The following is a 14,716-nucleotide window of genomic DNA, read 5'->3' on the forward strand; positions in this document are numbered from 1 at the left end:
AATAGTAAGTTCTCTAATAGTACCGGAAGATCATACATAATAAAATGTAAAAATCTCTGAGCGTTCAATCTAGCCGGCAATTCATAAATTTTGTAAATACATAAATAATAAAATACGTAATTTAAAACTCTATTAACCCTAATTTTGTTATTATTTCATCATTGTTATAATTCGACAATGTTAAAGCTGTTTTATTTAATTATGTGTGTTAACTGTCAACAAACTACTATCACTACTGTTTATCTTAACATGTTCTCATACGATTCGATGTGTCACACGACTTTTTTTTTAGTCGGCGACTCGAGCGTGAAAAACGTGCGACAAGCCCAAAAACAGTGTGACGTCTCGATTCGTATGAGAATTTAGGAAAAAATACAACTTAAGTGTTTATTTTTATATTTACGGTAATGTACTAAAAATAAATTGAATAAACCAAGATTTTGGAAATTGAAAAAAAATTTACTTTGGGCCATCACAGTGAGTATGCGTATGCTAGTGTCCTCGTCCATTCCAGAAACAACCTGTATGTATATATATATATATATATATATATATATATATTTATACCCAAATTTAATTTATGAATAGTTTTTTTCTCAAATATCGGAATAACTGTAAATAACAAAAACGTTGTAAGTTCTACAGCGAACTTTTTCACAAAATTCGGGCTTTTTTTAATAGTAGATTATTCCTTCTTGAAAAGTACTTCATTAGAATAAGGTTTTTCTTTATTTGTAGTATTCTCCCTACTATGAATCAATATTTACGTATATAAAAAGTTGTTGTTAAAGAAGATATAAATTATCAATGAAAATATGTTTATTTATATGTAAACTGACGCACTTACCCCGATATTATGTGATGCACATTCCCTGTATAATGTTTGTACGGGATAAATGCATCATTGAATATTAAAACCATTCAAATACGGAATATAATCAAAATCACAACAAAAACATATAGTACTTATAATTTTAGTTTAAACTAACTTGAAATTATTCATTTTTATATGATTTTCAAATAAACATAAACAGTGGCGGATCTAGGATTATCTCATGGTGAGAGGGGAGGGGTTGATATAGAATATTTCCGTACTTAATATGTATATGTATATAAACTTTATTCTATTAAATTTACAAAACAAGATTTAATTTTCTTGATGACCGTGCCATTACTCTATGGCTGTATCCCGAATCATGATATAAGCATAATAAACCTACGTTATATCAGAAACAACACTTATTCTCATTTACAAAAGCAGTCTGTCGAATATCATCGCACCGCTTCGGGTATTAGATAAATTTTTATGGCGAGTTCAAACGTGAACTCAAAAAATACAAATAGACGTAAAGTAATAATAAAATAATAATATTTGTTGTATATATATTAAGAGTATTCTAAGAGTATTCTTTGTTTAACGATCTGCCGATAATCAATCTTCTTATTTCGCTGGTCCCCGCACCGATTTCATATAGCTTAGCATCTCTTAGAAATCTACCTGATGCGTAATCGTTAATGTAGCCATTTCCACCTACGGAATCATTGAAAATTTGTATTTATGTGTGTTGTTATTGTTTTATTATGTACGCAAAGCGCGAAAATATGTAACATTTATTTATTTTACCATCATAGCCTACCCTTCATGACAATACACTCTGTTATTATAATATGATATGCGATTACCTAAACATTGAATGGTATCCAATGCCACTTTGACGGAATTCTCGGCCGCAAAAAGTAACACTCCGGCACAATCTTTGCTGCACACGTGCCCCTTATCACAAGCTCTACTAACATTGTATAAATAATTTCTACTGGCGCTTAACGCGGTGTACATGTCAGCAATTTTCCCCTGAAAACACGATACATGAACTAACATCTTTATATTTAGATATGTAAGTACATACATTTGACTTTTTATGTTACTCATAATAGTTATTAGCTACACACACATACGCGCGCGCGACTATTAGCCGACGTAAATTATTTTCATACTCGTTGGTTTTAATATAGGATTACGCAAATTTATCGTATTCTTACTTGAATTAATTGAAATTCACCAATTTTAGTATTAAATTGTTCTCTAGAATGTACGTAATCAAAGGTTAGGTCTATGCACGCTTGCATTAATCTGAAACGGACATATTGTTTAAAACAAAATTCACGTAATAAATTAAAGTACATTATTATTTCTGATTCATTAAGGTATAAATTAATTGATTTTACCCAACAGGTCCTGCAGCAATCACTAGCCTTTCTAAGTCTAATCCAGACATTAGAACGTACACCCCTTTATTTTCTCCTCCCAATAAATTTTCAACTGGAATAAAAGTTTCCATTAATAACAGATTTTCACATCATGATTTTAAAACATAATATACAGAAACATTTTGTCAAATTTGTACTTATTTTGTAATCGCAAATGTATAAGTTATTTAGGTTGTTAACTCCAAATGATTCATCGCTAAGATAAGTCTAGTAGGTATCGAAAAATGTACTTACAAAAATAACAAAATTATCCAGAAAAAAGTACCATAAGTACTCATGAGCAAGAACCTACTGTATTTTTTATTCAATATTTATACATTTATTTTCAAATTAACATTTTGATTATTATCTCCATCAAGAATGTATTTAAAAACAAAATTTATTCCGAACGCTAATCCATTTGAAATTTAAAATTTTTCATATATTAAAATTATACATTTTAGTTAAGTATAAATTATTATAAAGTCAATAAGATATTTATTATATTCATTTTAATAATTCAAATTTTAGTATTAATAATATCATAATTATTAATTTATTATAAAAAATAAATAATAAATAATATTCAAAAGCATATAAAAAAAATCATGAGTATAAATAATATATCCGGCTCATATATACCTCATATATTACCTATTATATATATTTATACTTACCAGGTACCTTGCAATCTTGAAAAATTAGTTCACACGTGTTTGAACCTCTCATACCTAGTTTGTCAAGTTTAGGACCAGTGGAGAACCCTTCAAACGATTTCTCAATTAAAAATGCGGAAATGCCATGTTGTTGTTTAGCATCAGGGTTTGTTCTAGCATAGACCTAGAAAACATTATGTAACATTCATTATGATAAGTTCAAACATACAAATACATATATATATATATATATATACGTATGTGTGTATAAAAACATATTATATTATTTAGATGAATATATATTTTAAATTAAAATTTATCAATTAAATATTTGTATGCTGTATTACATATTCATTATTACAAACACACCACTAGAACGTCAGCGTCTGGTCCATTTGTGATCCAAAATTTACTACCATTTAGTATATAATGTGATCCTTTTCGTTCTGCTTTCAATTTCATCGAGACAACGTCAGAACCTGAACCCGGTTCTGACATAGCCAAAGCTCCAACAGCTTCACCTCTACATAACTGTAAATCAAAAGAAAGTATATACATTATATATAAGGCGTATATTTTCAGATTGTAGAGGAAAAATTAGTACACACTACACAATGTGTAAAAAAAGTTAAGTTTTCTTAGAACTAATAAAATAAAAAAAATTATTAAAAACAATTAAAACATTAGCATTTACTAAAAATATATTTCAAAGAATTCAAATAATTCTACCAGAAAATAATGCGTCATAATTTAGTAAGAAATAAAATTTTTTTACTGTGCTCTATCTATATTTTCTATTATGTAGTATGACAATAAACTACATTATATTTACTGAAAACATAATACGAACTCGAGGTAAATATTTTGCTTTCTGTTCTAAAGTTCCATTTAATCGAATTTGGTTCATACAAAGATTTGTGTTGGCTACGTAACTCAGCCCTACAGAACCACTAGCTCGAGAGATTTCTTCCAAAGCAATGACATGATCGGTATAACTGCCTCCTGTACCTTCGAATTCCGTTGGAATAGTGATGCCTAAGAGACCAAGTGATCCTAGTTCACGCCAGCATTTCTGTAAATTAAATTATTAAATTAAATTATTCATAATTTTATATGATTTACTTGTTTTAATTTTTTTTCAATAATAAAATACTACAACTAGGTATAGCGAATAGTGTTTACTAGAAAAACAATTTAACGAATTGTCTTTATTATAATACTGCAAATGTCCACATAATATAATATAATATATATATATTATTAATTATATTTAGTTTTGTGTACTATATATTAGTTATATATATATATATTAATACATAGGGTCGAAAAATTCAATATTAATTACCAAATTAGAATGTTTCTTTGGAAATGCGAAACTATCAAAAAGGAAAATGCCTTGAAACGATTTTGGTTTCAAAGACTGATTGTGTTATTAGTGTATTCTATTTGGTCTGGTTATAAAAACAGTCGTTCAATGACATAGGGCAGCCCTAAACTAAATTTATGCTAACGTTATTTCTGCTATTTGGCTTCCTATATAAATAGCTTATGAATACTTATCGATTAAATACCAATAATTTGCGGATTTCATTGAAAAACATGCTTAACCCATGAGTTTGACATGAAATTCGAATGAGCCATATTCTTATTGGAGCAATTAAGGAGTATTATATTAATAAACGAATACTACCAGTTTGTATTATTATCAACATGATTAAATAAAAGCATGAGTTACAGGTGTTGGGTAAGATACAGGGACGAGGGATTGTTATAAGAAAATTGCGCATATAAATTTAAAATATAATGTACTGTTAGTTTCGAAAAACGATTCCGATCGAAGGAATTTGAGTGGATCAGCTACTATTTAAAAATATATAAATATATAGTATATAGGTATTAGTATAAGTATCAATAAATTTCGTAATAACTTTATTTAAATCAATCCAAAAAAAAAAAATTCCAAATAATTGTAGCTATTGGACGTTGATTTAGTTAATACAATCTTAAAAGTTAAAATAATTATTATTAGAATTGAATATTTATATAAGTTTCTACTTACCTACTTATCAGTGATGGGAATTATTCGACCATTCGAGTATCAGTATTCGATGTTATAATACAATACGTAATAAAAATTATTCGTTAAGTTTTCGCATAACACAAAACGTTTAATAATAATAGGTATTGTAGCATCGAATATACATAACATCTCTACTACCTATTCTCATATAATATATTATGTTTACTTACTCTCAAGTCATTAAACGAATTTGTCTTATCTATTTCAGCTGCTTTTGGCGCTATTTCTCTCTGCGCATAGTCAAACACCGTTTTACGTAACTGAAAACAACCAACAAATTATTAACAGTTTACCTAACTATGAAGTTTAAATATTTTGAGTATTTGCAGAATAACACTAAATATATAGATTTTATAGTATAGTTTATACTACTTATAAGTTTATAGTATATTGCATACAATGCCGCAACTACATTAATTTAGGCCCGTGTGTAAATAAAATGAATGCTTCCCTTCTCGCAGATCTGCAGAAAAACTACCTTTAATCAATTGTAACTAAACTATTTTGAATTTCGATAATACACACCTCAAAAAAAAAAAAAACGTTGATGTATGATAATGTGTATAAAAAAAAAAAAAAAATCGTTCAATCTCAATTAATTATTATTATTACAAAATGGTATTATTTTTATTATTTCTACATATTTTTTAAATATTATGATTGGTTCCTATTATAGGCTGGAGCCATTGGCCTGTTTGTTACACCCGGTTATTGCGGCACTGATTGTATATAATTAAAGCATATATTGAAAATTCACTAATTATCTACATTTATTTACATAAATATGCCTTATTTTTAACCTTAATTTACTAATAAAAATAGACAAATCCATAATTATCAAAAATGAAATCTAGTTTTTTAAATTTAAAAATATAGATTCATTTTTAACTTTCAGGTTATTAAAAATGTTTGTTTTTGTAAAAATGTATATACACTGCAACTGTATCAGTTATGAACTTATAACATATAACGTAACTAATATAATTGGCCATTTGTTAAATTTGGTAACTTTAGTATAACACTACTACGTATTTCTATTACATAGATACATGATTGTTCTATATTTGATTATTTTATGATTTGTAACTTATATTGATAATTACAAGTCACAAATTTACTAGTTTACTTTCGATGTCAAATTAGTTTAAAATTAAATATATCTAAATTTTCTCAATAAAATAGCATTTCTAAATAATGTATTATATTAATATATTATATATTTCAAATTCAAGACTAAATAATGATTGTAGATTTGTTAAAAAGTGTAATGTTACATTATTAACAATTAAATATTAAGTTTAATATTAATAAATGAATTTATTTTACCTTGAGAAATCATTTATTATAATTATTTATTTATATATTTTACCTGGATTTGTTCATCATTTAGATTGAATAAAGTATCATCAATTGGATAGTAAGATAAACATCTTCGAGCTATTGTTCGATGGAAAGTCTTTGTGAACAAGGAACTACCAATTCGACAAACTGAAATATTCATATTTATTTAAATAAAATGTATTTAAAAAATTATAATTACACAAATATAATTAAATTTTAATTTAATAGAAATTTAATATTATTAATATTCTCTAAAATAATTTTCATCAAGAATAGGTACAGTTCAAAACGTGAATTTTATACTGAAAATATTTAACTATTGTACCTACTACTATTTATCATAATAAACTTTAATAATAATAATTAGTGTAATAGGTACATAGAGAGGTGGAAGATACGTGAACATTTTTCATTCACTGATATGATGTAATTAATTAGTGTTATAAGTTATGTTGATGTTGCTTTTATAGTAGTTTGTATCATAATTCAGCATCATTGATTTATATACTTTATTACTTGTACTTACGTAATATGTACCTACAAACATTCTTGTTAATAAAGAAAAAAATATTATTTTATTATGATGAAGTAAATTTGTAAAAATGTAAGCATTATTAATATCTTGTTGATTTGACTTAGATATTACATAATCACAAGTTGCAACCCTAGTGTAAATAACAGAATATTAATTTATATTATTATATATTAATATATTTATATAATTTATATTAATAAAATATTAATTTATTTGTTCTTAGAAATGTTTTACATTTAGATAGATTGAATTTTAAAATCTTAGTTTAGATTAAGAACCAGTAATAAAAAGTTCATCTCATTCTTTATGCTGTTCGTAGGTCTCTTCATTCCTAATATCTTTACACAAGTCATGAAGCCCTTTGTAATATCAATCATATTTTATTCGAATACCCGGCTGTAAATGAAGCTAGGGAAAAACTTGGAACAGGTATGGGAAAGATTGGGATTGAGAACGTGATCAAATTTTAAATTATTTTTCTCCTTCGATAATATCTATTCTCCTAAAATCTTTAGAGGAATCAGGATTCTCAATTAATTAAGTCAACCATTTTTTTTCTGCATTTTTAAAATGTATATTGTAATATTTTATTTGTTTGCAGGGCCGCATTTAGGGGTGGGCACTGGCTACAACTGCCTTGGGCGCTAGTTTTTTGGGGGCGCCAAAATGTTGTGGTCGGAAATTTGCTTACTTGTGAATTATTGAACTTTTAAAATTATTTTGAAATTATTATTTTTTTTTGTTTTTAATAATAGTATCATAAATTGATGTTAATGTATTATGCTGTTTGGAATTTAAACAACTATGAACTAATTTTTCTATAGTAATATAGCTATCAACGATCCAGAATATTATTAATATACCTAATATTAGTTCCCAAATTTGTTGTGATAATGTCAATAAACATAAGTTATTTATAATAATACGGCGTATTATGTTATCGCGTGCGGCGTGCGGTAGCGTGCCTACTAAATAAAAATAGCATTGATTTTAGAATATCTAAAACAGTGGTTCTTAACGGGGACGATATCACCCCCTTGTGGGTATTTCGGTTTCTCTGGGGTCGATACTTTTGAAGAGTCGCTGAGGGGGCGGTGAGCTTTTTCAAACTCGGAGATTAAAAATAATATTAATAAATCGTCGAGGAAGTATTTGATACAAGTTTGATCACTGATACCAAATGGTCGTCGATTTTTCAAACGGTGGAGGAATATTTTACCAGAAAAAATGTCCCCTTGACTAATATTATTGCATGCGCAATGGATGGCACTTCTTCAATGACCGGTCGTCATGTTAGATTCATAGCCCACCTAAAAAAAGCCATCCCAGGTATTATTTGCGTTAATTTTGTTATACATCGCCAACATTTAAGTTTCCCGTCATCGTATCTAGTTGAAAAAGAATTCAGAGTTATTGTTCAGCTTTTGACTAAACAAAGAAATCGGTTGGACATTTACAACAAAGGTGATCTACGTTTAGCTTTGATCAATATCGAACTAGACATACTCACATTAGCAATTACTCATTAGGCTCAGGGCAATCATTGATGGGCATCATTTTTATATTTATAATTTTTTTTTCAAAGTTAAGTAAAATCTTTTTGTAAAGTAAAGTCAAATTGTATTGTTAAGTGGAGTAAAATATAACCATTACTATTATCTTAAAATAAAAATTTTTATTTTAATTTAGTATACTGATGAATAAATAAATATATACCTATATATATATATATATATATATATATATATATATATATATATTTATATTTATAGTAAGAAAATTTAATTTTAAATAAGGGGGGCGTTAGCAGTAAGTTATTACGATAAAGGGGTGCTGAAATAAAAAAAGTTAAGAACCACTGATTTAAAAGGTTCATGAGGATTTATCTCCTATATTTTCCGTGGGTAAGTCCCTTAGAGGGGCGCCAATTTTTTTTTGTGCCGGGGCGAAAAATGTCTAAATGCGACACTGTTTGCTTATACTTATAATCGTTTGTGTTTTTATATTTGTAAATTTGTATTATATATAATATTCGTAGTTTATGGATTTAATTGTTATTCAATCGTTCTTAGTTATATTTCATGTATGATTGAATAATGATCAACATCAGGTTTCTCAACTTTCAATAATTAATTATTATAATTAATGCTATAATACAAATGTTATAGGAATACTTCACATATATAATTAGGAAATAATATCAAATTTTAATTACTACGTGTATATATTGTTTATACTAGATTCAATAATATGCATGTACAAATGTTACATATTATGTATAGCTTTATATTTTATTATATTAATATAACGTGAAGGTGTTAACTTATTGAAAAAGGAAATACTTAAATCAATGACTATAATAATTTATTTTTATTTATTTATTTATTAATTAATTAATTTATTAAATAAATAAATAAATAAATAACACTATATAGATACATGTCAATGTATATATTTAAATAGTATGTACAATATTATTTTAGTTAGTCTAATTAGTGTTTATTTACTGGTTAGGTGAAGCATTTACTGTTTCTAAAATAAAATACAAGTTATAGAATAATATACATTTAATTATATTGAATAAGGTCATTTATAATGGTTTCTACTAGAAACATGTATAGAAACTTTCTATACACATTGAACGCAATTATTATTGATCATAAGTCAGGAACATATATGAACTACATATATTGATTTTAAACTGTTCCCCCCTTATGATCAATAATAATTGCGTTCAATGTATATATATATATATATATATATAATACTAGCTAACTTGACAAACGTTGTTTTGTTATATAAATTATTTCTAGAGAATATTTTGTTAGAAAAAAATAACTAAATTTAATAAAAGTGTATAAGGATGTGGTATATAAGTGGAAGAGGTATGGAGTACTGCGAATGGTAACGAAATATAAAAATGAAAAAACATCAAACATTTATTTTTTTTAATAATTTATTAAAATTGATTCTTTAAATTTATATACATCGCTAATTATGACAATATTAGTAAATTATTAATTATTAATAAATATTATTATCTTAATGAAACAGAGTGTACAATATTTTTTGTCATCCTATCTTTCGCCAACACAAACAAACTGGATGGTTTGCCTACTCGAGAGTACGCATAATTGTCCGTGTGAAAAACATGATGTGCTCAATTCTAAGCCATAGGCAGACATCGTTTGGTCTTGAAACTTATTGATGGTCATTGCAAATGCCAATCTAATTGGAAATTGAAGGCGTTTAAATTAAATTCGCACATCTGTTGGTAGTGTTAATAATTAATATCCTGTCTTATTAATTTTTTCGTAATCAACTAATTGAATTACTTTTATTTGTGAGTTTTGTACAATGCTAGCAAGATACAGAGAAGCTTCTTTAGACCGTAAAATACGTAGGGTTAGGTTACAAGCATGCAAAATACAAGAGCCCAAATAACAGAAGACCAAATCTAGCAAGATAATACTAATGTGCATGTTCACATGGCGCGATTGCGTCAAGCTGCATCAGAAGATGCATGCGCTGAATGAAATGAACTAAGAAGATTAGAACAAGGGCAAGCACGCCGTTATACAGTTAGCAGACGCACAGCAAGGGACCGACAGCGCCAACAGGTGCACCGATTATTTACATAATACATCGATTACCGATTTTTAGGTTGTTACAGTAGGTATTTAAAAAAAGGAGCGGTAAACACTGAGCGTGCCTCAGGGCGCCAAGAAGGTTAATCCGCCACTGATTTAACAATAAATATAATCGTGTTCTAAAATATACTTTATAGTGCGGGCTGTCGGTTATAACCCCCCAAGATACGTCACTGCTGAAAAGTAACCACTTAATAGATGAAATTGAAGTAATAAATTGCGAGCGAAGCAAGCGACTTTATGATGATTAAATTAACAATATAATAATTCAATCATGTAACCTGTCATTATTTTGCTCTAATTTTTTGGGTGATGACTGCGATGGTGCTAGAGTTTGCGAGGCCCTGGATAAAATAAATGTTGGATCTTATAATTTATATTAATAAAATATTTTAAGTTCAGTTAAATCAGAACCGCGGGGTTTTAATTATAATTTAAGGCGCGGGACCCTGGGCAACTGCCCCTATTGCTCACCCCCTCACACCGTCGTAAGGTGGTGATATTAACAAATTTTTATACTTTGCCCCACCAAATAAAATACAAGTCGGCGCCACTGGTTGTCAGTCACCAACAATCATGAGTAAAAAAAATTCTACCGCTGTAAATAGAATAATCGATAGGTACCAATACTATTAGTTATATAATATGGCAATATGGCTCACATCAATAGTTAATGATTTAAATCAAATTATATTTATATTATAGGCTTATTTAGTCTAATTTTAAAAATAATATAAATTACTTGAATTGTTATAATAGTTTAATATTTATTAGCCCTTAATTTATTAAATTCAACACAAGCCTCGATAGCGCAGTAGGTAGCGCGTAAGTCTCATAATCTTAAGGTCGTGAGTTCGATCCTCACTCGGGGCAAGTAAATTTTTTGGGATTGTACTTTTTTGGAGATTAACTTCTATATAATTATATTATTTATTGTCGTTTAAGATATTATTATTTTATGGACATTTAATTTTTATATAAATTTCAACAATGTTAATTTTATTTGTGTAAAAATATGAATAGTAAGAACTTGAAATATAAATTGGATTACTTGTAAAATTATAATTCATAGTTTTTAACAATTTAACATATTTTATAAGTTCATATTCAATTATTCAATTAAATAAATCAACAGGGGTTTACGCCGTTTAATCAACGCAAAAATAGATATACCGATCACTGATACGTAAACACAAATAAAAATTATTATATGAATTTTTCTATTTAGCAATAAAATTTAGTTCATTTATTTTTGAACTGTACAAGCAACTGAACAAATAACCATGCATTGTGTTATTATTTTATCTATCTATTTATTTGATCAATACCGGGTTAACGAATATGCTGCATGGAGGTAGATTTTAAAATGCAGCTATTTACAAACCCAGGAGCGTACCCAGGAACTTTTTATGGGGGGAGGTCCAACATTTTTATTTTATCTGATAATGGGAAATTAAAATACACTATATACCATTATTATACTATTTACTATTAAATCGTTGAGTATGTAGAAAGAAATTTTAATGGGGGGGTTTGGACCCGAACCCCCCCCTGGGTACGCCTTTGTACAAACCTATTATACCATTGAACCCATCATAAAAAAAATGATATAAATAACAATATCGTTAAAATTGTTCAATTGATCTATATTAAACATGGTAATAATAAACTGTAACATCGTTAGTTATAATATAGTAGAACAATTAGTATTTAGTATAAAATATTCAGCACCATTCAAATTTATTCGTTTTCTACTCATATTAATTAAAGAAAAACCGCTATTAGAAAATATTAAGCTCGTTTGCTTTTCAGTCAATATGACTTGACACTTGACGAGACAACGACTACAATTTACAAGGTTAGAAAGATGAATAGACATAAATGAATAATAATAAAAAATGCTTGCTATTGTAAAAATAAATCATTTAAAACTTACGTTATAAATTTAATTGACCTTTTGATTATAAATAGGGTTAGGATTTATAGACAATAAAAAATTGTATACTATGAATTTTATTTACCAAAATATGCAAAAATATGCAAAAACAAATTTTTATTTTTTCTAGAATCATTATTTATTATAACTTGTTATTATTACATTAAATATTAGTTTATACTAATATAGTTTAAAAGTCGTAGTAAGGAAATGAAATACCTCTGTATTGTCTTACAATATAAGTACTAAATACCTGCATGGGCCAGGCCCTTAAAATTTAAATCCAGGTCGAGCCAGGCTCTATTTAAATGAAACACGGACCCCGGACCTGGCTTTTAATTTTTTAAATCTATTACGGTCTGAGTCGGGTTTTTTTAGAATGTAAAAACATGTACAAAAATTCAATTTTATTGATAAAACATTTCTTAGGACTGAGTTGGTCTTTGAAAATTACTTTTAAAGCTTTAAGTCCATTTCATAGTTCAACGTTTAAACGTGGCGTTTTTTAATTTGCATTGTTTAAGTTCATACGTGCCGATCGAAAAAACTCATATACACTCTCGTCAGCCCATGCAGGTCTCTAATAAGTACGTCTTAAAATAATGTGTGTATGTTTAATTGTCGAGCTTAATAGTTTACTAAAAGCTCAAATAAAAAATAAATAAATACAGTACACGATATAACATAACGAATGATAAAACTAAATTAAATTAAACTAAAAATAAATTTGTACTCAAAAATTTTGTAGTGCGGATAATTGACGGGCCGGATAATTGACGTGCGGATAATCGACGCTCCACTGTAAATAAAAAAAATAATGTCTGGATAATTATATCGGTCGTCCGATTAAGATTTATGTATGTAGTATATTTACGACGATTCGAAAAATAAATGTTCATTAGATAAATACCATTTAAAATTAACAATAAATTAAAAATAGTTAAATTTTAAGTTTAAAATTTATCAAAATGAACAAGATTTTCAAAAATCTAAAAATATGAAATTATATGCATTATGTTCAAAATATGCAAAATAAAAATGGTTCTATTCAATCGACAATAAGCCATATCGTGGATATACTGAAAACCAATCAATTTGGACTTGAGGAAAAAAACATGCAATTGCATATAAATTATAGCCCTAGTTATAAATTATAACACGGGTATACAACAAATACGATTTTTTGTCACAACTATGTTGTCTAACATGGTTTGTATCAGTGTATTTACGAGTACTGCTGTAAAAATATTGTATATAATTTATACTCAAAAATATAATGATAGTACGAAGGAAAATAGAAAATTCCGAGCGCTATAATAATAATATAGGTAGTCATACTAATAATATGCTGAATGCTCACTTACCTGATAATTCTGGAGTAGACGATATAATATAATATAATATAATAATATTATGTTACTAATATTTATTTTTATACACATTTTTATATGATTAATAATTCTAAAAGAAATTTTAATATACAAGAAAACTTTTAAGTATCCGTTTTTGCCGTTAAGAAACTGCAACTCTTAAAAAATTGCCACCGGGGGCAATTGCCCGCCTTCTTAACTCAGCACTGTGTTTGATATTCTATATTTAATTAAAAATTGGATTAGACATTATAGACTTTATTTTATTAAAAATAAAAATGAACAAATTTTACGTAAAAAAAAAAAAATTGTACCAAGTCACTTATTTGAATTTACCGTTTGGATATAAATGAAATACTTAGGGCTCTTAAAGCGAGTTCTTCGTAATCGGTAACACCATCATATTATTTTTTATTTTTATTTTAATAGTATTATTTTAGTTTTATGGCGTAGGTCCGGGCTTGGCGCGCAGACGGCGGGGAGACGATGTTGGCACGACTGGTTCATCCCTTCCACGAATCATCGCTACCAGTCGATCGTACAGCGGGTTTCGAGGAGAACCGCTTTCGGGCCCACCGGGTGTACAGCCGCACCTCCGCGCAGTAGAGATGGGAATCGTCGGTCGTTTGAACGATTCGAATCATTTGAATCGGATCAGTCTAGTGATTCGATCGAATGATTCGGTAATTTCAGTACTTACGGTCAGTCGTTTAATATTGTTCTTATCATTGGGTGAATCGATTTTCATTAGAATCATTGACTGAGATTGATTATAACAATCGCGAATTCGTAAATAGAAAACGAGCGACCACAATGATAATTATCCCCACCACCGTACGGTAAAAACATATTTTGAAAGTATTTTTACCGTACGTACGAAAGATCAACATCTTATATTCTG

The 14,716-nt window shown here is 27.8% G+C and overlaps 1 protein-coding gene and 1 non-coding gene across 2 annotated transcripts; one reads left to right on the plus strand and one right to left on the minus strand.

Annotated features, from left to right (window-relative positions):
* Positions 1-1,095: 1,095 nt before the first annotated feature.
* Positions 1,096-6,566, minus strand: LOC112682110 (isovaleryl-CoA dehydrogenase, mitochondrial). Its single transcript, XM_025552602.1, has 9 exons — positions 6,353-6,566; positions 5,154-5,243; positions 3,754-3,975; positions 3,273-3,434; positions 2,925-3,087; positions 2,227-2,320; positions 2,041-2,131; positions 1,684-1,852; positions 1,096-1,531 (listed from the first exon to the last, which is right to left on the minus strand). The coding sequence occupies exons 1-9, from the start codon at positions 6,482-6,484 to the stop codon at positions 1,398-1,400; spliced, it is 1,257 nt and encodes a 418-aa protein (XP_025408387.1). The 5' UTR covers positions 6,485-6,566; the 3' UTR covers positions 1,096-1,397.
* A 4,743-nt stretch (positions 6,567-11,309) lies between these two features.
* Trnam-cau lies at positions 11,310-11,382 on the plus strand. The gene has a single exon. It is a non-coding gene; the product is annotated as a tRNA-Met (tRNA).
* Positions 11,383-14,716: the final 3,334 nt, after the last annotated feature.

This window comes from Sipha flava, unplaced genomic scaffold (genome assembly GCF_003268045.1).
Source record: "Sipha flava isolate LNK unplaced genomic scaffold, YSA_version1 1_pilon_pilon, whole genome shotgun sequence".
In the NCBI taxonomy this organism is placed as follows: Eukaryota; Metazoa; Arthropoda; class Insecta; order Hemiptera; family Aphididae; genus Sipha; species Sipha flava.

Excerpts from the sequence above, each read along its gene's own strand:
- LOC112682110 (XM_025552602.1), bottom strand. The coding sequence starts at position 6,484 with ATGAATATTTCAGTTTGTCGAATTGGTAGTTCCTTGTTCACAAAGACT. Across the intron at positions 5,244-6,352 it reads TAAATGATGAACAAATCCAG|TTACGTAAAACGGTGTTTGA; the intron begins GTAAAATATATA and ends GGTTGTTTTCAG. Across the intron at positions 2,132-2,226 it reads ATTGCTGCAGGACCTGTTGG|ATTAATGCAAGCGTGCATAG; the intron begins GTAAAATCAATT and ends TGTCCGTTTCAG.